General features: G+C 43.0%; 1 protein-coding gene across 1 annotated transcript in view; it reads left to right on the top strand.

The window, feature by feature from the left end:
- Positions 1-9,034: 9,034 nt before the first annotated feature.
- LOC111245548 (netrin-1-like) overlaps positions 9,035-22,466 on the top strand; it is a 55,356-nt gene continuing 41,924 nt past the window's right edge. Inside the window, exon 1 of the mRNA XM_022794038.2 lies at positions 9,035-10,657. Within this exon, the coding sequence (XP_022649773.1) occupies positions 9,298-10,657 (1,360 nt within the window). The 5' untranslated portion in view covers positions 9,035-9,297. The remainder of the gene's footprint in view (positions 10,658-22,466) is intronic.

The following is a 22,466-nucleotide window of genomic DNA, read 5'->3' as shown; positions in this document are numbered from 1 at the left end:
GATTCAGTTTTCATTGTTTCTAAGGCATAGGTGCGCCTATGTGCGCCTGTACGTCCAAACGTCAAGAAATATAACTCGAACAAAGATGATGTTCTATGTTTACGTGTACCGATAGTTGCAATGACCTTATAGTCTGCTTCGGCTGACTGAACTGAAGAAAATGTCTTAGCTTGATGAAGAGTAACTAATACGACATGGCGCAATAATGAGTGGACAGGGGTTTGGGAAATGTCGTCCATTTTGTTTTTGCAATAGCGGCATATATATAAACAGCCTTAGGTCATTTTGTGTTGAAAGCCCTAATACGATGTTTTTTTATTCGATTTTTGTAGAAAGTATGTTACGTACTTTCTAATCATGAAGGACATCAAAATAATTTCAGTTCTTCACTTCGGTTCATGTATAGAAAAAAATAAATTAAACCATTGTGCGGAAACTTGTCATCTATATTACGGCCTTTTTAATGAATTCGGAGATTCAGCTAATTTACTATGGATATTTTGTCGGACTTTCGGAGGATATCAGGTTGACTCAGAGCATAAAGGTCGGCAACAAATTCACCTAAGCCCTTTGAAGACAAACCATTTATATAACCGAGCCGGCCGTTTTCCCTAGCCAGGCCAAGTACAAAGTAGAGGAATAACAGCTTTTACTATCACGACTACGCGAAAAGCGCGTTTCGATCGTCCTGGTCATACTTGTTGCTATTAGTGGACGTATTGACGTGGACATTTAAGGAGAAAACTGCAAACGTGCATAGTTTTTGTACAGTTGAAATGGCCACTGCGGTTTATCCGATGCGAAAACTAACACTTTTTGCAACGGGGTTACAAAGATAAACATTGACATGGTGCTATCTTGGTTAGACGACATAATCAAACGTAAATCGATAATGATTCTCAGTCGTTAGCATTTCCCCTGATGGGGACACTGAAATTACTATGAAACTTAGTACGTTTACATAAAATCATCAATGAAACCTTACTGTGGTAAATAGTCAGTGTGTAGTAAACAACTGGGTGTTCGATTTTCGAAAATCTATGTTCGTCTAGACCCAATGTGTTACGTGTGCCTAATAGAAAGCCATGTTTCCACCAAGCTGTAGCATAACAACAGACTCAATAGTTTATCAAGCTTAATCTCTAGCTCACGCTTAACTTTTCGTCAGTTCCTAACATCATCTGACGAACTTCACAGTAGTCGACTCGCCTGTTTACGCTAGCTGTTAATTGTAGTGCGCTTGATAAATAAAAGTAAAAATGCTCTGTGTTTCATTTTTAAAAAATAATGCGCGTCGTCCACTGCAGATTTGAGGCTAAATCAAGCCAAACTTTCCTTAACTCTTTTGTCACAAGATAATTCGCTAGTTGCTACTCCGCTGACACATTTGGTTTGCTCGTAAACTTGGCCGTGAACTTCCTCATGGTCTATATCTATTGCTGTAGCTATCGATTAACTTTTTTCTTTCGACATAAGTTTCGCCTACCTTTCCACTATGCTCCTGTACAGCTCTTTGCTATCAGCTTCATCGACCGGGGTTATCCTAGCGGGCAATTTGTTCACGTCTGCATTTACCCCATGCGTTAATCCCGATCCACCCAAAACTTTCTCAGAGCCAAGCGTTAACTACCTGTTAGTGTGACAAGGTGCGTCTTCTCGCTCGTGTTCTGATGCCTCGAGCAGACGTCGCTGGTCCCACTCGACCTTCATCGCTCTGACCTTATCATTTGCTAATCGCTAAGCCCTAATAGACCGAAAACGTATATTTCCACTACGGGGCTAGCGCGCGTATATAAGCGGGCGTCTTGTTGTCTCGCTATTACACATTTGCTTGCTTTACTTGGGTAAGTACTACATAGTGTATGTCTGTGGAAGAGAAGCTCTCAGTGTACGAAGCGTAGGAGACGCTTAACACGACAAAGTACAGAAGGCCAAAAGGCGAAGAAGCTCAAAAAGCCCCTTCTTCCCTTTAAAACCGTCACCAGTCACCATGTTCTCCATCCCCCACGCTAGAGGCCTCCGCTTGTCTATTTTCTGCCGGGGTACTAACTATGAGCTGTGCTTCGCACCGCTGTACCCTTACGGAAAACGAGGTTTGGACCACGCTGCGTTCCACGGTGCTACGGCCTGGTTGCACCATAGCCAAAGCTCTCTTCCTTCGTTGCTTGTGGCTCCCCCTGAGCGGGCCAAAACCCTCTTTGTGGGAGTGGTTAGAGCAAACTTGCATGGCAGCCTCTTCCATTGATGACTCTCGTCTAACGCTAGTAGGCCGTGCTGCTAGGTAGCGTCGTTGGCCGTCATGTACCAATAGCAGCGCGATGTCTTGGCCGCGACCGATGCTCGTGGGTGTTCGCAGTACCCGGATGGCACTCGAAGCGAGCTCGACCGACACCTTCTTCGTTCGTACGCTTGGATGCGTGAATGGTGATAATATATGTAAATACCCACCGGCAAGTCCATGAGCGCGCAACGGCCGCAGCGGTTCGCACATTGGACGGTCGGTTCACGGCTGGGTTTCGCGGCCAACATAGCTGGGTCAATCCTTTCGTCGTTTTCCTCGTTTGAACTAGAGGTTCAACATTAGGCGAACCCCAGCAGCAAGGGAGAACTGATAAGGGCTTCTGGGACCGACGGACGGCGATCGACGGGAGAGATGCTGCCGGTACTAGGGAATTAACTATCGCCCTAATATTCGTGTGACTTATTGACGCTGGCTTTAAAGGTCTCTGCCGACTATCGCACACACACGACGACACGCTCGCCTAAGTCATAATAGAAGTAGGACAAACTGTAGAACTGTTCGATATATTAGTTAACTGACTATGTCCTGTCCAGTGATGTGGACACAATGCGGATGTTCCGATAAGTACGACGACGGCCTGCTAGTTGAACTAAAAATTATAGGGCAGTGGAACGTTTACTAGTTGACATAAGGCTAAGAGAGCTACTGGGGCAGAAACTTTTACAAACTACTTTGCCAATTTCGTTGCTCCGTTGATTGCCATTCGATGGCGCACAGGGTGACCAGATAAGGCTAAAAAATAGGGAGTTTATTGCAGCAGTCAGTATGTCCATAATCGTTTGTCCTTACGTATGAATCTGGATGATACACGTACAATACGGTATCAGGTAATTCTTATTAAGTTAGCCATCTCAGAAAAAGATTTAGTGCCCCGGAAGGAAACTTCTTTAGAAGGACAATAGGCCAAACGAAGCTGCTCCAAAGCACATGCTAATCATGTGCATTGGAGCAGCTGGCTAAAAAAATTCTGCCAGCTGCCTATTGATGAATCCCGTAATAACGGAATCAACCAAGCATTGCCATGCTCAGATCATACATTGAGAAATGAGCGAAGAGACAGAATTCTAGAAGTTGCAACAATAAGAACTACCCGGATTAAGCAGATATATACTCCTTATGTCACAGTTAGATACAGCTATGGTTACAGGAGCAGTCAAAGTACGAGTGTGTCCGTATTAGTTGTTTAGGCAAGACAAAACGGTCATGATCTTAAATTTGCCCTATGTCTAGAACTATATGCGCTTTACAAATGCGAACTGTATTCTTTACACGTCGTGTTAGAAAGTTTGCTAACGTGAGTCTCTAATGCAGATCAGGGTCAAGATGAAAGCAGCCATTTTTTTTTGCAAGGGAAATACTCCTAACTTGACATAAGGATGAAGGGGCATGGAGGTGTGTTAATAGGGCTACTGCTGTATTGCGCTTTAAACAAAGCATACAAAAAAATAGCTCGATTCAAGTGAGACGTTTTTTCACTCCGAAAGCCTCGTCTGAATGAAAGCTATATCTAGAAGTTATCGTAGGTGCATGGGTGACTCGGATCTGGGCTGTGGAAATTGAGAAAAACATTTTGTTTGTGCTTGGCGTTAAATAGCGGTGTACCATCAAAAGGATCATCAGATCGAGAGTACGGATCAATTTTTTCACAGAGGAAAGGTGTCAATGTTACCAAACTGATTAATGAAGCCCAGAATAATCTTAACAGTCGAGATGAACCTCACAATGCTATAGTAGACCGTCAAATATTTGTGAAGACATTTCAGGTTTGTAATGCCTTATTATAGCATAGAGACAATAGCGCAATAGTAGTTTACTTTTGTATGGTAAACTTTCATTTCAAGTATATATCCACTATGGTTCTAAATGCTACACAACATAGCGTTTAAAGCTAACGGTAAGAAGATAGCTCGGTGTCAAAAACACGTTAATTATCGTTTTCGCGCTGACTGTAATACCTTGTAAAATCACGCGCTAACCTAATAAACCTATTTTAATTAAATGAAGTCTTATGTGCCCCTAAGCGACTTTCCAGTGTTGGCATTTTCGTTAACAAATAACAGGTCGACCTTTTAAATTCCAGAACGCTTACATACAGGTAGCATAGCTGATCAGGACCACGCTCGCACGGTCTGATATCCACACGACCCATATTTATACGCAACAGCAAACAAAGGTCTCTAGAACCGTTCCAGTTGCCCACATTTAATGAGAGCATTTATAAACATACTGAGCTTTAAAGGAAACACCGTCATAGAAGTCTCACGTGAACACAGTAAATTATTGCGATGACGGTCGGTTTATACTTTCGGATTAGAACTAATATTTGATGCCGTTTAACGCTCTGATTTTTAAACCCATATCTACCACAAAAAATCTCATGAAAGCGTTTTGATTCAGCTCTTTTTTTAATTTCCTGTATTCTATATTGGTTATCTTCATTGGCCCGTTCAAAAGGGCAGTACTTGAGTGTCTCATCGGTTATGATACATGTTCGTTGCGTGCTCTTCAAAACTAAGATATCTAACAAAATCATCTAATAAACAAAATGAAACATTCAAAAGGATAGCTAATTACTTAAAAAAGTGCTGATCGTCCTTCCTGACAATAAGCAGCTGAATTTACAGGATAGAATAGCTGTAACCCTTGTAGAAATAGCAATGCCGTGGATCAAAAATCGTTTAGGGCTAGGGATAGATATCCATCAACCCCATAAAGAAGAGAAGAATTGGTATGCCCATTCATTGGCAATCTCGAAGATGATAAAAGTTTAGGAGTAAAGGCAGTAGACTTAAATTGTAAATTCACCAACCACACGACCGTTTTAATAAGATTTCAAGATATTTTCAAACCACACATTTATTAAGAACCTTCGGCGAGGCGTGCATGCCGAACGTTTATAGGACGACCCGGTTTCGGGTTCGGGAGAACGTAATGAAGCTAAACGATTTAGTGAATCTCTGTTGGTTGATCATTTATGTTCCAATACAATTTAAAAAGACTTGTTTTCAATACATGAGCGCATTATTTCAGAAGCCAGTCTTCAGCCTTCTATAAAACTGTTGCATGAACAATACTCATTAATGAAATGTTTGCGGTAAAGCGAGTTCCACATACTTTGTTAGATTTTGTAATACGTTCCTGTTGTTATAATTCACCACCCTCAATCATAGCAATGTTACCTCACTCGTAACGTTGTATTTACATTACTCGTAGCGAACTTACGTTTTTCCCTAAAAGTTTCACTGCTTTTGATGCGCCTGTGTAACTCATCCGCAGGAAATACGAGGTCAATAGAATTATGCACTTTTTCGATGTTACTGACGTATTGCTTGACAATGCACAGCATACACTTGGCTTTTAGACGCATGAAGGTTCGGGAGTCTGGTGAGTCGCGATCTTCCCTAAAGAAGATCTTATGACGCACTTGAACGCTCTCGTCGAGAGGATCTACCCAGATTCTTTCGGCTTGAGGAAACCGCAAAGCAATATGTTATCCTTGGCCAAAGGAAAGCTTTCTTGGTGGAGGAAACATGTTCGCCTCACATGGACTTTCAAGACAAACAGATAGTAATACCAATATTGGATAAAACACATGCTTTAAGCGTTGTTTTGAGACAGGCAACGTTTTATTCCGGGGAGAATCTAACCGTACGATTAACTGGGCCAATACTATATAATAGCGAAAAAGGATAAAGCAATTTAGGTATGTATATTATGTGCCTTTCAACAGCACACTTCATTCTCCCTGTTTTGAGTTTCCTGAAGTGAAGAATGAGCTCGCGTAAACGATCAAGGCCACTCATTTTAATTAAACTTCTATATTTAAGAAGATAAACATTATGAACATATTTCATTACGCGTATTTTTTTACGCGAACTTGAAGAAGTGACAACTTATTAAATACCGCCCTTCATAAAACGTTTCTCTAAGAAAACTTGACAAAGAACTAATATAAGTATTTTTGCCCTTCTATCAATTTAAAGTATAGCGATTTCAACTTTAAACTTCAAGTTCCTTGTTTAAGTTTCTTGACGGACTGGACGTTTTATGTTAGATAATTAAAAAGCAAGTTTTGAAGCCATCCTGCTGCTCAACCTAGGATTCGTTAATTGAGTAAGTTTCTCCCATGTACAAGTTCTTAGGTGTTCAAAACTTCATAAATTACCCATATAGCATTGCTGATGTACGGCGAAATGGTTAACATTTTATTTATTTTTGTTCCATATAGGGGATATAAACGTTTCTTCTTTATTATATCTCTGCCCGCTTCTAACTAGCTTTCTATTGTTGTTATTGTCTGTAGTTATTTTCTATAATAGTTCTCTTCTTGTTTTTATTAGCTGTTGTTTTCTTGCACAGGACGTGGCACAGAAATAGTGCTCACTCATCAAAACAATCTCCTATCCGTCCCTACTTCTGACCTACCTGATCTGCCGCGACAACACATGAGATCTAAATAACTATCGCTTACTGGAACGCACGTTCTCTTCGGACCTTATATTTCCTAAAATCAAAGGCTAGATCACTACACCCATCTAATCTTCTAGAGCCTGTGTATTTCTAGTAAACTGATCGCATATTGCAATCATATGGACGGAAGCTAAATAGGTTTCGTTCAGCAACGCATAGAAGCGACTGGTAGTCACCAGGTATTGCGCCCCTCATTATATCCGAGGTAAGCCAATTTTATTAAATACTCGCCAAATACATATAACTAGACAAAATGGGCCTATTGAATCCTGGCAAATTTGGACAAGCTGGTTCTGGCATAGTTGTTTTTTTAGGGTAATAGAGAAACTAGTTTTCAGTGTTCAAAGTAAGATTACAAATTCTACATAACGTAAAACAGCATTTCATTTTCAGAATTTGAGAGAAGGCCAGCTACTTTGCCGTGTTTTCGCGTGAGGCCAACCCTCACCGAGATTGCAAATCTCTTGGATCCTACAGTCTACGACATTATAACTGTGTAGGTGGCAGCGGAAGAAGCGCGAGCAAGTTCCAACAACAAAACAAAATAGTGCGGATTCGACAGTAAGTTAGTGCCCTTTGAAGTTGCATCTCTGCTCATTATCCTATTTCGATCAACGCGCTAGAGGAGCAATTTCATGCAATAAGACGCACTGTGTTAAGTATTAAGAGTAGCAAAAGTTTCAGCTACGCTGTGCTCGACTGAAACGTCAAACAGATCCTTTCTGGAGACAATGCTGCTCTGTTTTTTCAAGGGAGAGGCAGCAGGTCCTTCTCGATTAATTCATCTAACTGGAAACTAGTTATTATTGATGAAAAAGCCAAGCGGAGAAATTACCTTGGCCTACTCGTAATACTAAAGACGCGCCTATAACGGCTAAAAGAAAACTTCAGGCCACTGTGTATTTTTTTAGTGCGGTGCTTAGTAAAGAAGACACCGGCGTAGCAGACTTCTTCCAGAAATGCAACTGACCCACAAAAAAACGTGCTCTATATGTTCGACAAGCTATAGCGTACTTGTGAATAGATACAGCGTCTAAGTGAGAACACACATCTTCCGACAAGATGATGCATTGGCTCACACAAGCCGATTAGGGCACGATTGACTGCTTGAGAGGGCAAGCATGTCCTAGAATGAGCGTACGTGGCCACCGACCAGTCTAAATTTGAGCCCTTTGGATTACTGTGGATGGACCGATATTGATCGAGAATATAACAACGTTAAGGTCGACTCATTCATTCCACCAGCAGAGTTGTAAAGGGATATTTGAAATGAGTCTGTGCACAACTTAGGACCCGAATGAAACCTATAACCTCGGTGCACGGTGCCTAAATTAAATAGACATGACCGCCAGGAGTGACAGCTCTGGTATATGTAAAAAAAAAATTATTTTTCTAGATTGAGTCTTAGAAAGAGAAAAGCAAAAATCAATAGCACGGCAGAAAACATATTCCTAGCGTCCTAATCGAAATTATATGGGTCATATTAAATACAGCATTATTCTTTTTTCCAAGGACAAAAATAGTAGACAGATTTTGTTGCAATTGTATAGCACTAGCGTTGCAGCTTATCGTCGTTTGTCAAGCCTGCTATTATATTAGAATATGCTAATGCATTTGCATATGTAAGCGGCACTACCGAGCAAACCCTAAAATGGGTGAGGCAGACCTCAGTGAAGATATTTGAGTAGATCAAGATCATTTTAGTAAATATGTCTTTTCTTTTTTTGGTTCACAGACTGTTAGGCTTGAGGAAAGCGGATATGAAGAATACGCGCGTTTTTTTTTAAGCACAACGTCAGACGAGCGCAATGGTCTGCTTCGTAGGAATCTAACGTCCACTGAAATCTAGTACTAGGCAGAATCCAGCGAAAGTAAAGAGATTTAATAGATAGAAAAATATGTGCAGTGTTAAAACTACTTGGGAGCCACAGTAAAGGATGACGACAATGTTAAACCTAACGCAAAAGGTCCGTACAAAACGATAACAGGACCGCATTCGCTTTTGAATAGACAGCTTCTAAGTGCGACTGACAAAGGTTCTGTTTGTCGCATGTTCGAATCAGCCTTCACCCGGTGCCAGGCTGAAGGCAGCTCACAGCTGGCTAATATTTTGACAGTAGCTTAGTTGGCTCATCTACTCTTATGCACGCCGTAGCTCTTCGTACCCTTACCCGAATCGACCCTCTCCAAAGCGTTCTTTTCCCTTTCTCAGATCGAGGACACCACGAGGTCTCTAGACTTCAGTCGAAGCGATCTCGGCGCGTGACCACTCATGACAGATAGGTCAAAGCGTAGCGTGCGCTCCGTGCCAGTAGTAGTACACATGCCTTAAAGCTACAGTTAGTGTTGTGTCTTGTTTAAGTAGAAGTCGACGGCAGCCATATCCGTTGATCGCTTAGAGCAGGTGATCAACCGGCCAAGTTCTCGTAAGTGCAATTGGGGTAGGCGGAGGATAATATATCTAACACAGTAAACCTATCCCGCTCACCCAATCGGAGCTACTGTGTTCCAGCGCGTTCTTAAAAATGCGTGCGTGTCATATAGTCATAAGTGCACTACTGTTAAGCGTGTGCAGTGAAGCCGTAGGACGAAGATCGAGCCGGAAGAAATCGCAGAAGTTTCGCGCGCTCGAAAGTGATGAAGATACTGGTTTGGCGTCGTCGGGAAACTCGTGGATATCACTATTTCAGGCCGAACAAGCTCTAGTAGACCCATGCCAGGACGAAAGAGGGAAAGCGCGTCGTTGCATACCTGATTTCGAGAACGCGGCATACCAGCGAAAAGTGCATGCTTCATCGACGTGCGGAAAGACTTCGATGAGGCTCTGTCAGGTGACGCCCTCAGGACAGGCGGCTCCGGGTTTACCGCCAGGGTTTGGGACACCCCTAGGCGTTGAGGAGCTAGTACGTACATGTCAGGTATGCGACCGAAAAAAACCTAGTTTAGGCCATCCAGCGTCCTTACTGACCGATCTCCATAACCCTTCAAAGCTCACGTGCTGGATGTCCGAACCGTTCAGTTTGAACAGTCGCGAAGAACGCAACGTCTCTCTACGGCTTTCTTTAGGCAAAAAATTTGAGCTCACCTATATCAGCTTGCAGTTTTGTGGCTCCGGCAAACCGGACTCGCTGGCCATTTTCAAAAGTAGCGATTACGGCATAAGTTGGCAACCGTTTCAATACTATTCGACAAGTTGCCAAAAGACTTATGGTCGGCCTGCCCGTTCGCCGCGACACATCTCGTTCGATCACGAGCACGAGCCTCTTTGTTCCGATCCGAACGGTGACACTAATTCACAGAGCAGTACCCGCATAGCGTTCTCAACCCTCGAGGGTAGACCGTCCGCATACGAGTTTGATCAAAGTCCACTACTACAGGATTGGGTGACAGCAACTGACATTCGTATCGACTTTCGGCGATTGCTCAATCCAAGTCAGCAAATTCTGCCAGATATTCTCCCGCGACAAAAGGACATTAACGGCAACAAGGGCGACAGCATTAACGACGACGAGGTGCTCAGTGAGACTAACGATTCGCTAGAGTGGGCGGGCAACGATAGCCTCAGTCTAAGCTCGGCCCCCACTGGGGGCCAAGAACTTAAGCAACAGAACAGCTATTATTTCTATTCGATCGCAGACCTCGCTATCGGCGGAAGATGTAAATGCAACGGCCATGCGTCGCGCTGCGTGAAAAAGGATGCGGGTATAGCCAGCGCAAGCCGTGTGAATGGACGAAACTCCACAGATTTCGAACAGACTGACGGCGGTAACGTAGAGTGCGAGTGTCGACATAACACTGCGGGGAGGGACTGTGAAAGATGTGCTGCGTTTTTTTTTGACCGGCCTTGGGCAAGAGCCACGGCAAGCGATGCAAATGAATGTAAACGTAAGTAATAGGTACAAATTGATTCGTTTTTTACTATAGTACTGGTGAAAAATAGTAGACATAAGCTTGACTTTCTTTCTCTTGACTGCAGTTATACCGGGTAGCGACGGATCCGAGCTCAAAGTATTTCTATTAGCGTGGACGTAGATCGGAAGATTGGACTCGCTCATATGCTTTTAGTTGCAGGTAGGGCTGCGGATGTGAACAGTGAGCAAAGTGGTGGACGCGGATTGTATTAAACTTTGACGAGATAATGGCGACAAAGATGGTTGGTTAAAATTTTACTTATTGTAGGCATACCTTTCACTTCATTCGAGCTACTGCTGAAGACACTGACGACCGCGTTTATCTCCATTTCTAATCATAGACAAAGCAGGTAACACGAGTGTTTTAGCGATATTTCGTTCTTAATATCGCCTTATCGTCTTGGCTAGAGCGAATCTCTATGGGAGCTCTATTCTTGGTAACGCACAGCATGCCTATCTCGACTGTTTATATATAGGTGCATCCTTAGATTAGTGCAAAAATTAGACAAACCATTTACTCCAACCTGATCAGCCCTGTCGCAATCCCCGTTCTGCTGATACTATGAAATGATATTCTGGCGCGCATTTCGTAATTATGCGTCCCCTGGTAAATTAACCAGGGACTGCGAACGGAATAAATGGTGGTCTGCCAGGTTAAATAAGCGAATCATGCAGCTGACGCTGTTCACAATGACTAGAGCAGCTTGATAGCAACAACTTTCGCACTGGATGACGACACAGACGTGACTTCTGATTTCTTATCCGTACTGCGTCCCTGATCCGCACAGAGGATCACGCAGTCACCGGGATCGCTCTGTCCGTGCGTACCGAATGGGGACTCTTGAAGCAGTCTCTAAACACAACTCAAACAGCGAGGCACACATTATCAGGCCTGATGATCAGTCTAACAAATACTTTAACAGATGCAGAGTATCTTTATGGTGATTAGCAGTGTTCAGGCCAACTTAACTAAAACCAGAAATTTGTGCAACAAGTTGCTAGACGACACAAGTTCCCGTACAAGCGAGCGGACAAGATCCGAGAAAAGATCGGTAGTCGACTAATCAACGCGTGAGGGGTGCACATGCAACTTCAACTCCGTTTGCTTTATCTGCGCTTGTTGTACGTTCCCGCGAGAACAGCAACAGCAGCAGAGGCGGCACAACATGTAGGCAAAATGCAGCCACAAAGTTATTGTAATACCAACATTTGCAGCGTTGCTCGCGCAAGTTTCTCGAGAGGCAACAATTCTCCGTCTTTTATAATTTGGCTGTATTGCGCTGCGTAGCCATACATTATGCCGCGAATCGCAGCCACAGGGATTTGCCAACCCCAGTTCTGGTCCTGGTGGACACCGCTTACAAAAGCGAATGAGTCCCCTTCCGGCCTCCGAGCGCTCAGCGACATCGATTGTTAATCCTGTAAACATGGCACATGCTTTGCAGCGACCCGGTTGCGGGTCCTTGTTACCTGCGCTAATTCCGCCCGTGGGCGCTTTTTCCGCCTGATTTAGCCACCACGACCACGACCACGACCACATGGAGAAGCTGATGCGACCCCGGCGTCCGATCAGGCGTTGGATCATCGACCGGAAAAACGGCCTGTTTTAGGCTGTTGCTCATAGCCCGCTTGTATCAGTTAGAAAGTTTTATGTCGGTGGAATCTCTGTAAGCAACATCGGCGTATCGGAAGCCAACGTTTCCGGAATTTCCGGTAGACGATCTTTTACCTGTGCTGTTGATCGAAATGTTACAAACTCACTATGCCTTTCGATGTGAAACACTGAAAGAAAAAGCGTCCCGAGGTGAAACGTATTGATGTTTTTTGCTGACGCATGTATTATTCATTTGTGGCGCCAATTTCTTTCTTTATTTAAAAATGGTAAAGGTTTTAGGCTTCCATATTGTCAAACCTAAGAGGATGTCACCTGTGGCGTGTAGTGAATATTAATTTGAATATAATGGCGTTAAAAAAAATTGTATAATTTTAATTACATTGACAAGCCAACTAAGGGAACAAGAATATGAGGTTACGAATTTAAAAAATTAATTTAGACGGAAAAATTGGTGGTTTCAGTCACCATTGAAACTAGGGTCTTTGCAACTGCAGGAAAAATTGGCTCCCATCTTTTGGAAAATACGTCATATATATTATTATGAAGTATTTGTAGATGAATGTTATTGCAAACGGTGTCCAATGGAAATGCGCATGAAGCCACTGTACCAATATCTAAATGGATCACCTATTTGATAAAGTAAATGGGTAGATTTGTACCGTATATAAATCTGTGTATATAATCCAATTTACCTAATTTGATATTAAAGCTGAGAGCCAACCCCATAGGGTTTTCGCCACTTTTTTTTCTTTGATAGGTGGGCTGCGTCTTTCTGTGCGCACGGCTAGAATGAAACAGAATTTGGCAAGGTCTGTGTAACAATACTGCACACAGATATGCTGGCGCTCTATGGTAACGCTTAAACTATTAGCAGTACGGAGGCCCCCTCGCGACTGAATATAATCCCACATCCTACTGTGGAATCACGCACCGAAAGACCACTATGAAGCTATAGAGCAAGGCCCAAAGTCTAAAAAAGGAAGAAAGCCGGCCATTTTACAAAGGCTGGGCCTCCTCACGAATAAATGTGTGACAAAACAATAACACTCTACGGCTTTCACATGTGTGTGTGTGTGTCTTCAGTCTTCGTGATAGCGCAATGGGTAACGCATGTGTTTTCTAAATTTAGCGACACGTGATAGTCTAGGTTCAAGTCCACGCGCAGACGCCGTTCATTTCATGCTGTGAACCCGCCGTCTGAAATAATACCTAGCCGATTACGTACCGGAAGTAAAACACGAAGGATGTACTCGAATAAATTGTTTTTACCTATATATTAACAATTCTATGCAGTGTGTTTCTTTGAAAAGCTTTAACTCTTTCTAGTTATATTGCGCATGGCCAACATTTCGTAGCGCGCGTTCAATATGCTCTTCGGCAATTCCCTTTTGAAAGATTCTTATCGATCCGGCGACTTTATAGTTGTTGACCGTGGAAAATGTTGCTAGCAGGTTGTTATTGTTACGTTCGTACATGTGATAACGTGCCGCATTCTACGTAAGCACTAAGATCGTTTCTTTTTATAAGATCGCATCAATAAACGTTACTATGGGGTTAATTTTTTCTCAAGAGGAAATTAGATACATATCTGCATAGTTTCTCTATTCTATTTCTGATAATCCGCCTGCGATCAATAACTCTATTGACCAGGAAATGACTCCCGACGATCGAGACGATGACAAATTCTAATGGGCCATCTTCTCTATCAGTGACGTACCCACATAACTGTTTAGCTCCCAAGGGTTGCCAAAGGACAGTACAGCGAAACCGAAGACTGAATCGAGCAGAAATCATAGCTGATCAAGCACATTTCCTTTTTTCTTGACTTTCTTTCTCTCTATATGTATTTTTTGTGGCTGGCCGCTTGCGATAATCACTGAGGAACTAGTTAAGCTCTCTAATCCATGCTGCTATACAAGCATGCACATGTACGTACAAACACTTTTATAATCGTCCTCCTTTCAGCCACTGCTGGGGACAATAGTGGTGGTAAAAGATCTCCGTTGATTAGCTGGAACGTACGAGCGAAGCTGGGACAAGGGAGTAGCGTCGGGAAAACGGGGTCGATGATCAAAGTTGACTCGTACTGAATGAATCTTTCGACAGTAAAATGTTCTTTTTTGCTGTAAAAAAAAGTTCCCCCGTTCTGATGGTAGCTTCTGCAGCAAGCAATTTACCACGGGCTGCAGCGCTATCGGCAACAGGCCATTTGGAACTAGTGGATGAAATTGGCGAAAGAAAGCTCATGAAAATGGGTCGTACAAGCACTACGGGGGGGCAAACAGGTAGCACGTACAGACCTACTCTATCCTAATCACGTTAGTTTGCCAGCGAACTGCCTAAGCAAAGATACGGGCACTGCACCTCGAGCAGTCAAGTTTCTCTGCGTGTACTATTTGCATTGGCTGTCAGCTGCTGTACATCTGCCCATCACTGCGGTAACAGCCGAAGATGCTCACGTAAACTTAATAAAATAAAGCTATATGTTGTAGCAGAGAGTGTACTGATGGCCCCGATTCAGCAGGATGCACCCTGCTCCTTATACTGTTTCCGTGTTAGCGTACTATCTGCGTAGTAACTACCGTATTAGCTAGGAACGAAATCGTCTCGGTTGTTAAGAGCTTGATTTTAATTGTAACCGGAAAATAGAACATACTTGCACGATTTTACGTCTGATCACCTCCCTGATGTAATAGTAGCGACTACGAAAAACTGATAGCCTTAGCTTTGCACACTGAAAAAACAGTGGTCGTGGGTGTTCTATTTAAGCCAGGTCCGAGAAGAGCACGCTCGTACGCGTTTGGCTCATTTCAAGTAATTTAATTGTCCGAAAGTAGACAATTTCAATCTTAAGAAACCACGCTTCTATTCTCAGTCGGGCAATGTATAGATTTGTGTCTTTTAAAGTAACAGTTAACGCCGCACCGTCCATACGGATGTGTTCTGTGGTACGCATATGTTCAGTTCTTTCTCCAATCCAACCGAATATCCGAAAGGGTTCTCACATATATCTACTCTGTCTTCTATTGTTATAGTTTGACATTTTTTTTAAACGTTTCAACTTCATCATGACGCTACAATATTAAAGCAAATAAATAGTGGCACACTAGATATGGCTGGTATCTATTCTGGTAGATTTTAACCACTTAGATATATCTACCGATCCACTGAAGACTGATTCTTAGTATAGAAATTAAGTTAATTATGTAATATATGACATACACTTGGCATCTATATTGACTATTAGTAATAGCTGTATTTATATCAGAGTAAAACAGCAACCGCCAAATTTAAAATGCATATATACTGAAGCCTTGGTCTGAACCTGCTTATAGAAGAGCAAGAATAAGTAAGTATATATAGGCCCGTAGTAAAACTTTTAATGCATTTACGGCAGATGCAGAAGTGCTACTGCTACGAGGAATTACCCACCTCACTTGGTTAGATAATGAGAGTCTATGGTTTGTTCGATATCAGCTACCCTCGATAAGGCCGAACGGGCCTGCTAAACCTTCGTCGATACGTTAACGAGTCTCGTAGTTTGGTTCACATGTGTCTTCGTTTCGGCCATAATAAAACCACCTATACCACAGCCGTACCTACCTACCTACCTACCTACCTACATGCGAGCTCGTCTCAAACAGGTCTACAGGTGCTATTCAGAACCAATGAAAATAGCAGCTGCAAGATAATATGTGAAGATTAGGAAGATGACAAGCTATTGTTCCTCATTGATCAGCATCACAATGCATTGGAACCGTGATCATAACCGTGATAAAAATGTTTTGATTAGACTTTATTGTGTCTGCTATCTAGCCAATTTAAAGACAGGCAAAACGAAATAAAATTTAATTCAAATTGTAACCGTGGTAAAAATTATTGAACTGTTAAAAGTTACTTCGTGCCATGCCACCTGCACGCTTCGAGCTCAAATGCATAATTTGTGACGAACTCATGGTCTGCAATGAGAAAAAGCGCCTTTAATTGTATTCGTGTCTAGCATATAAATTTGACATAAATTTATCGTGTATCAACAGGGTTGTTTTTATTCTACGACGAATGAAGTATTACTTCGACTAAGTGTGAGAACCTCTCATCAAGCTTGTGGAAAACCTATTGTTGCACTGCTGCTATTAGTAGAGGATATTTAGTGAGCCACCTTAGTGTAGCCACAGCTTGCTCGTAACCAATGCCTTGCTTTCGTTTAACCCCCACCATCGTTTTATTTTGCCTTCATCGTGGCCCGTGCTACCGTCCTCCTGTGAACTGTCTGCAACCATCCGTGTATGATCAATCGCAAACGAGAGCCGAAATATTGATAAATACTCGGACTGTGAAGAGCTATAACGGTTATTTCTATATGTTGTCAATGCTTTAAACTGCTTAAATATCCATGATGTTGTTTAGAGCTCTCATCTAATTCTGTAGTATATTAATCTACAATCGGTCATATCTCGAGCGCATTGGTTGTTTACTCCTATTGTAATTCCGCTCGATATTTCGAGGCAACAATAGCTTCTACCAGCCAGTTGGTTTTCTATTCAACGGCTACGTAACAGCCTATGAAGTTATAGTTCACTGAACTCTTATTCAGGCTACCATCGTATCAGTGCGTAGGACTCCAGCGAAAATCCAAGTGGTCTTTTCCGGTGTGGTCTCAATATCCACCGACACCACCCCGATGTTCGCTCACTTTGTATATTTACAATCCATAAAAAGCGCATGGGTTCGCGGCAAAAACAGTTTCGGCCAATGTGTCCTGTTTTCGATAGAAGTAGCGGCGATAGTAACTAGGTATTTCCGCTGCTGCCGACAGCGCCGTCGCGGCCACAACGACAGCTCATATAAAATTGCATCAGATCCCCTAGGGACGTCAGGTGTCGACGTGCTGCAGCGGCCTTTCCAAATCCTCGAAACAAGCCCATGGGAGAGATCTAGCGCCTGAAGTCCCTTTCCATGAATCCCGGATCACCTGCAGCTGATGACGGCCAAGCGGAATCTCGCCATCGGCCACGCCACAGGGCCGTGCTGCTCCTAGCCCACCTATCCAACTCTCTCCTGACACTTTGGATCTAGGAGAAGCCGCGGCGGCAGTAGTTACCACGTTAGGCACAGCTACAGCATCCTCACACAAAAAACGATGTCCGTAACCGAGTGGCTTTGAACTCCAAAAACCTCTAAAACGAGTCTCTAGAAGAAGAAAGGACCTCGCAGGGAAGGCCTTCAGGTCTGGCGCGTAACCGCCTCGAGAGGGACAGGGAAAAAGCCACGGCAGCAGGAACTGTTGCGATTTCGAAATGTGTCAATGATCCGGCGCTTTTTATACGTTTAGACATGGCGTAGATTATAATGGACCAGTTGGGCGCCTATACATATGAATGTATATATTGGTATATTTTAGTGGTATAACTTTATAGCCAAAATGGCGTCGGAGATTTTCCGCGGACTTGAAACTTCCATGATATTATGTAAAAACACCATGAACCTCTAAAGCTGATACTTTATTTTATTAATATGGATAATCATAAATATACTATCGCTAACTAATCGGGGTTAGCTTTAAGTGAGCACAATTATCTGTTTATTATGGGAAGCGTAATTGGAAGACCATTTGCTGATATGATCGCTCCATCCGATTCAGTGTCACAGCTGCGCGGATTTTGATCATAGCGCCTGTCGAGGCTATTATGTATGTCGCATTCGATGAAACATAGAGGCAGAAAATATCGTATTTTAAATCTGGTATCTGGCAAACCCAACTTGCCAAAAATTGTTCTCTCTCATTTCGATCTCCAACAGGCTTCATCAGCGTCATCGTCTGTTAATGCTTAGTCCTCGTAAATGTCGTTGGGAATGTTGAGCCCTAAACAGCTAGCAGTAGTCCTGATCTACTTGGCGCAGTAGTTATCACGCTATGTTTCTCTTATGTAGACTCCTGTAGCGCAGAAGGAGGGCTTAGGATCGTCTTTCATCCCACAACCTTCAGCGTCCATCTGGGCTTGCTGGGCGTGACGGTCACTTTGTTGGGCTATAGCAAGCTGTTCGAGTGAAGCATCAGATCCATAGGAAGCCAAGCTGTGGACCGAGGCGATCGCAGATCGAGTGTGCAAGGTGACAAAAACAGCCCAGTAACAATGGGACTATACCACAACACTGAATCATCAGTCCATCGCATGACGCTTGCGGACTTGGGCGTCGGGCTGTAGCATTTGTCAGCCCATCTCCCGGTCTCTTTCTTCACACTTATACGATCTGTGTATATATATATATATACAGGTCTGCGTGATGGGGGCCAAATGAATCTTTCCGAGTCGACCGCCGCAGGTGGCGTACATTGACCCTAACGCTCAGTGACCACCAGTGCCTGAAAGGGTAGACATACACGGACAAGGCCTTCGTCTTTCTAGAAGAACGAAGTGATTGCAGTCGAAGATGGTTCACATAAACGGAAGTAGATGGTAGTACTTGATGGTCCTAGCTCTTGTTTATCCTGCACTAGGAGGATAAACGTCAAAGAGAATATAGTATTGTTGAGTACGCTCTGGAAAGCGATATTGGTTAAGGCGTCAGACCACGATTTGATCAGAACGGTGACTAAGGCGACTGCGGCAGAAGCGCCGACGACCGTTGCTGCTCGGCGAGCCGTAAAAGGCTCCATGAGGGCTGGTGCAAGCCAAGATCGATCGATTCGAAGCAAGCTCGAATTAATCAAATAGCTTAGTTGATAGCCTGGTTGAAGATAACTGAAAGTTGTAGTGAATGAAGATGGTAAGGCAATCAATCTAGCGGACAGGATTATCAGTCCTATCGCCGGTAAACAGAAAAAAATGGGTTGTTCATTTACATTCAGTTATTGATGGTAGTACGTGTTCGGATCCACGTTTCATCACATCGGATATATTTTTACGAAACAAGGATTAAAAGGGGCTTTTTCAAGCCCCGGGTAGATAATCATTGCGCTCTTTACTATCATTGATGCGGGATCTACGAGCTAGGTGCCACTAGGTGTGTCGACTGTGATAAAATAAGAGTACGTCGAGAAATAAGTTTCATCTAACTGAAATACGCTTGACTGCTATTTCTGTTTACCATGATTATAGCTGGAAAGTATTCTCTCTCTGCTGCTGATTCACATATACTTCAATATAATAGCGCATTTTGTGGCGTCTCGACAATTCCACATGTTAAGCTTGGATCCAGATGTTATCGCAGACTTTGGAAGAGCATGACCGTCCTTAGTATGCTCTCGGTTGCCGCTAAACTTACTCTACCTTTATCTGAAAAGGCAAACTTTTCGAGTCGAGGTCACGGTGACTCATCGCTTGAAGGCAGTAAGTGCTATGATTGGTCTTCTATGGCTTGATACTGTACGACATCTTTGGGACAGAAAGCGATGACAGAGCTCGACTAACAGACTTTCTCAACATTCCTGAATACACCATATGCATCTCATTCTTGCGAAGGAGGGCGTACAGGGTGGAGAGGAAGTGAAATATATTTTCCTATTGCTGGATGTATGTTCATGGGGGTAGCCTGCGCAGCTTAGTGCATGATAACGGCACGCGGAGATAAACCCATACTACCTCATCCATGCAAATTATTACACCAATATATGAATGTTGAGGCATGCGTCGGACTCGGATCTGTCCGCTTGTCAATAAGCCGGCTGTGTCTAGACGCAAGGACTCGTTTGACTAGCTCGCTGCTAGTTGTAGGCCTGCCTGGGTCGCGGCAAGCCAAGTATGTGTATATATATTTTAATGCATAGAACTTTACATATTAAGCACTTGTAATATCATTTGTGTCCATGTAGATCTCACTGGAAAGATTTTTCCTGGTGAATCCTTTCGATATCGACCTTATTTACGAATTAGGAATCAGCTTGATCCAAGCAATTGTCATACGATGGCACCCTGCGTCAGCCAACTTAATCTGGATTTAGAGGATTCCGACCTACCGGAATGTTTCCTAATGCATAGTCTTGGTGTTGTCTATGCGCTTAACTAAAAGATTCTCGTATTATCAAAGACAGTTGCTGCTAGCTCTTTATAGAACACAGTCGACTGACCGTAGACCAGTGTTCTTCCAACCAATGTTTTTATATTCTTCAGCAATATCCTTTAAGGGTTGAGCTTTATGTCGTTAGCTCGTTTTTAGTTATGCAGTTTACTATTGTTGTATTTAATTAAGGCTCGTGCACTCGGTTAGGAAATAAAAAAATACACAGTATGTACATATAATAGCGGAGATACGTTTTTTTTTTACCTGTATTGTATTGAACAGGACATTATATACACATGCCAATAAAAATTAATTTGTACTCGTATTAGAACAAAAGTTATTACGCCTTTGACGGGGGTTGGTCTTAAGTATATTAAAACATACCAGTAAGAATCCTCACTTCATAGAAATGATGTTACAGTTTGTTTTTTTAGGTAGCTTAAAGCTGACCGCAGTAAATGTCGATGTCTGCTTTCTCCTGTTTATTCGTGTGCTTCAACTTTACCAAGCGCTATTACCTTGCTTTGATCATTTTCTGCTATTGGCTGTTATAAAAACGCTGCGTCGTTTACGCGGACATTAATATACTCAGGACACCCTACTCCTACTGTGAACACTCGCGCGCGGCCTGTAAAATATATTTGTTATGTAGATATTTCTCACTCAGAATTAACGGCTCGTCGTGATTGTCGATAGGCGTAGAATCGATGAGGCTGAATCTGTCCGCACGTTCAACGTTAAACCAGCCGGGATCCCGTTTTCACGAACCGGCACCGACGCTCTAGCGTGAGCGATGAGCGGTGGCACCGTGAAGACGCCAAGATGGCTGTTTCGATCTAGTTCAGATCGGCGATTTTCAACTTTTACTAATTACTCAGTGTCGATGCGCGAGCTCGTACTTTTATGGAGAATCGCTTGGGAATCAGTTGACGACTCTCAACTTTGTGTGTACTGGCGCTGGCAGGACAGCGGGAACCAATGACCTAAGGTGAGCTTGAATTGGTCGAGACCTACGGAAGCGTAGCAACGCAGATGACTACCGGTAATACAAACAGTGGTGACGGTCGATGGCCATGGCTCTATGAGCTATAATTACGATTAAATATGATTTTTTTTATACACCAACTATTATTATATATTTATATGCGCAGTGGATGCTGCCTTTGTGGTGCTCATGGAAGGTGGTTTCAAGTATGGGTTATGTTTTTAGGGGCCCCATTGCAAATGGGTTGGCTGGTCGTGCTTGAGTACTGCGAATTGAATGATCCTGTTCAAAATGGAAACAATTAGGTAACATTTAGGTAACAATAAGGTGACATTTTGACTAAGAAATCGCTGCTTTAACGAAATGTTAAAATGCGTTACCTAAGTACAAGAACGTATTGCTACTTGAATAACAAAAATAATTAATAATAATGACCAGCGGCATGTTCCACGTCCTACTTAAGCAGTAAAATACGATTCAGATATCAGAGATGATCCATTAAGCATTTTAGGTAATAATGGCTCATAAATTTAATAGAATTATATTGACACCGCTTAAAATTCTTCTGACCGTATACAGTTAAGGGAATGAACTCACGGTGCGAAAGCTTGTAAATATGAAGCATGGCATGTACATCTAGCGTATATTATTCCGAGGTGTATGTCCTCGACTAAAAAACGTTTCTTACAGAGAGTAGGCTAGTATGACCTGCCTCGTTCCTGCGCGTCAGTTGTATCGCAGTCTTCTTTTTCTTCTGCAAAAGAGGAAGGCAGCAGGTCGACTAGCTGGTCGTTGAGTTGGGTGCAAAGGAACAGAAAGGAAGGCTAATCTCTGGGAAAAATACCCCGTTTCTCTGTTCTACCCCATGTCGGCTCGGGCTCCTGTAATACATCCTCCTGGGAGTGGAGAGGATTGAGAGCAAGTAGGAGTTGGAACCTGAACGGTCGCAAAAGTCTAAGAAAAATCCTAGTGTTCAGGGCAGATGCTGCAGACCTCCCCGCATCACTCCTGCGCCCTCTAAGACGTCTGTTTCCCCATCTTTCTCTTTCCTTTTCTAAACCTGCCGCTAGTGCAATGATCCTGATGCCACATAGTACGTACTGAGTTATGACTGCCTCGTAGTCCTACTGGATTAATAGGGGAAATTGAGCCAAGAAGGCATTTCTAACTGGTACCTTACAC

This window comes from Varroa destructor, unplaced genomic scaffold, assembly GCF_002443255.2.
Source record: "Varroa destructor unplaced genomic scaffold, Vdes_3.0 BEIS01000002.1, whole genome shotgun sequence".
In the NCBI taxonomy this organism is placed as follows: Eukaryota; Metazoa; Arthropoda; class Arachnida; order Mesostigmata; family Varroidae; genus Varroa; species Varroa destructor.
This window is presented reverse-complemented; position numbering and strand designations above follow the sequence as displayed.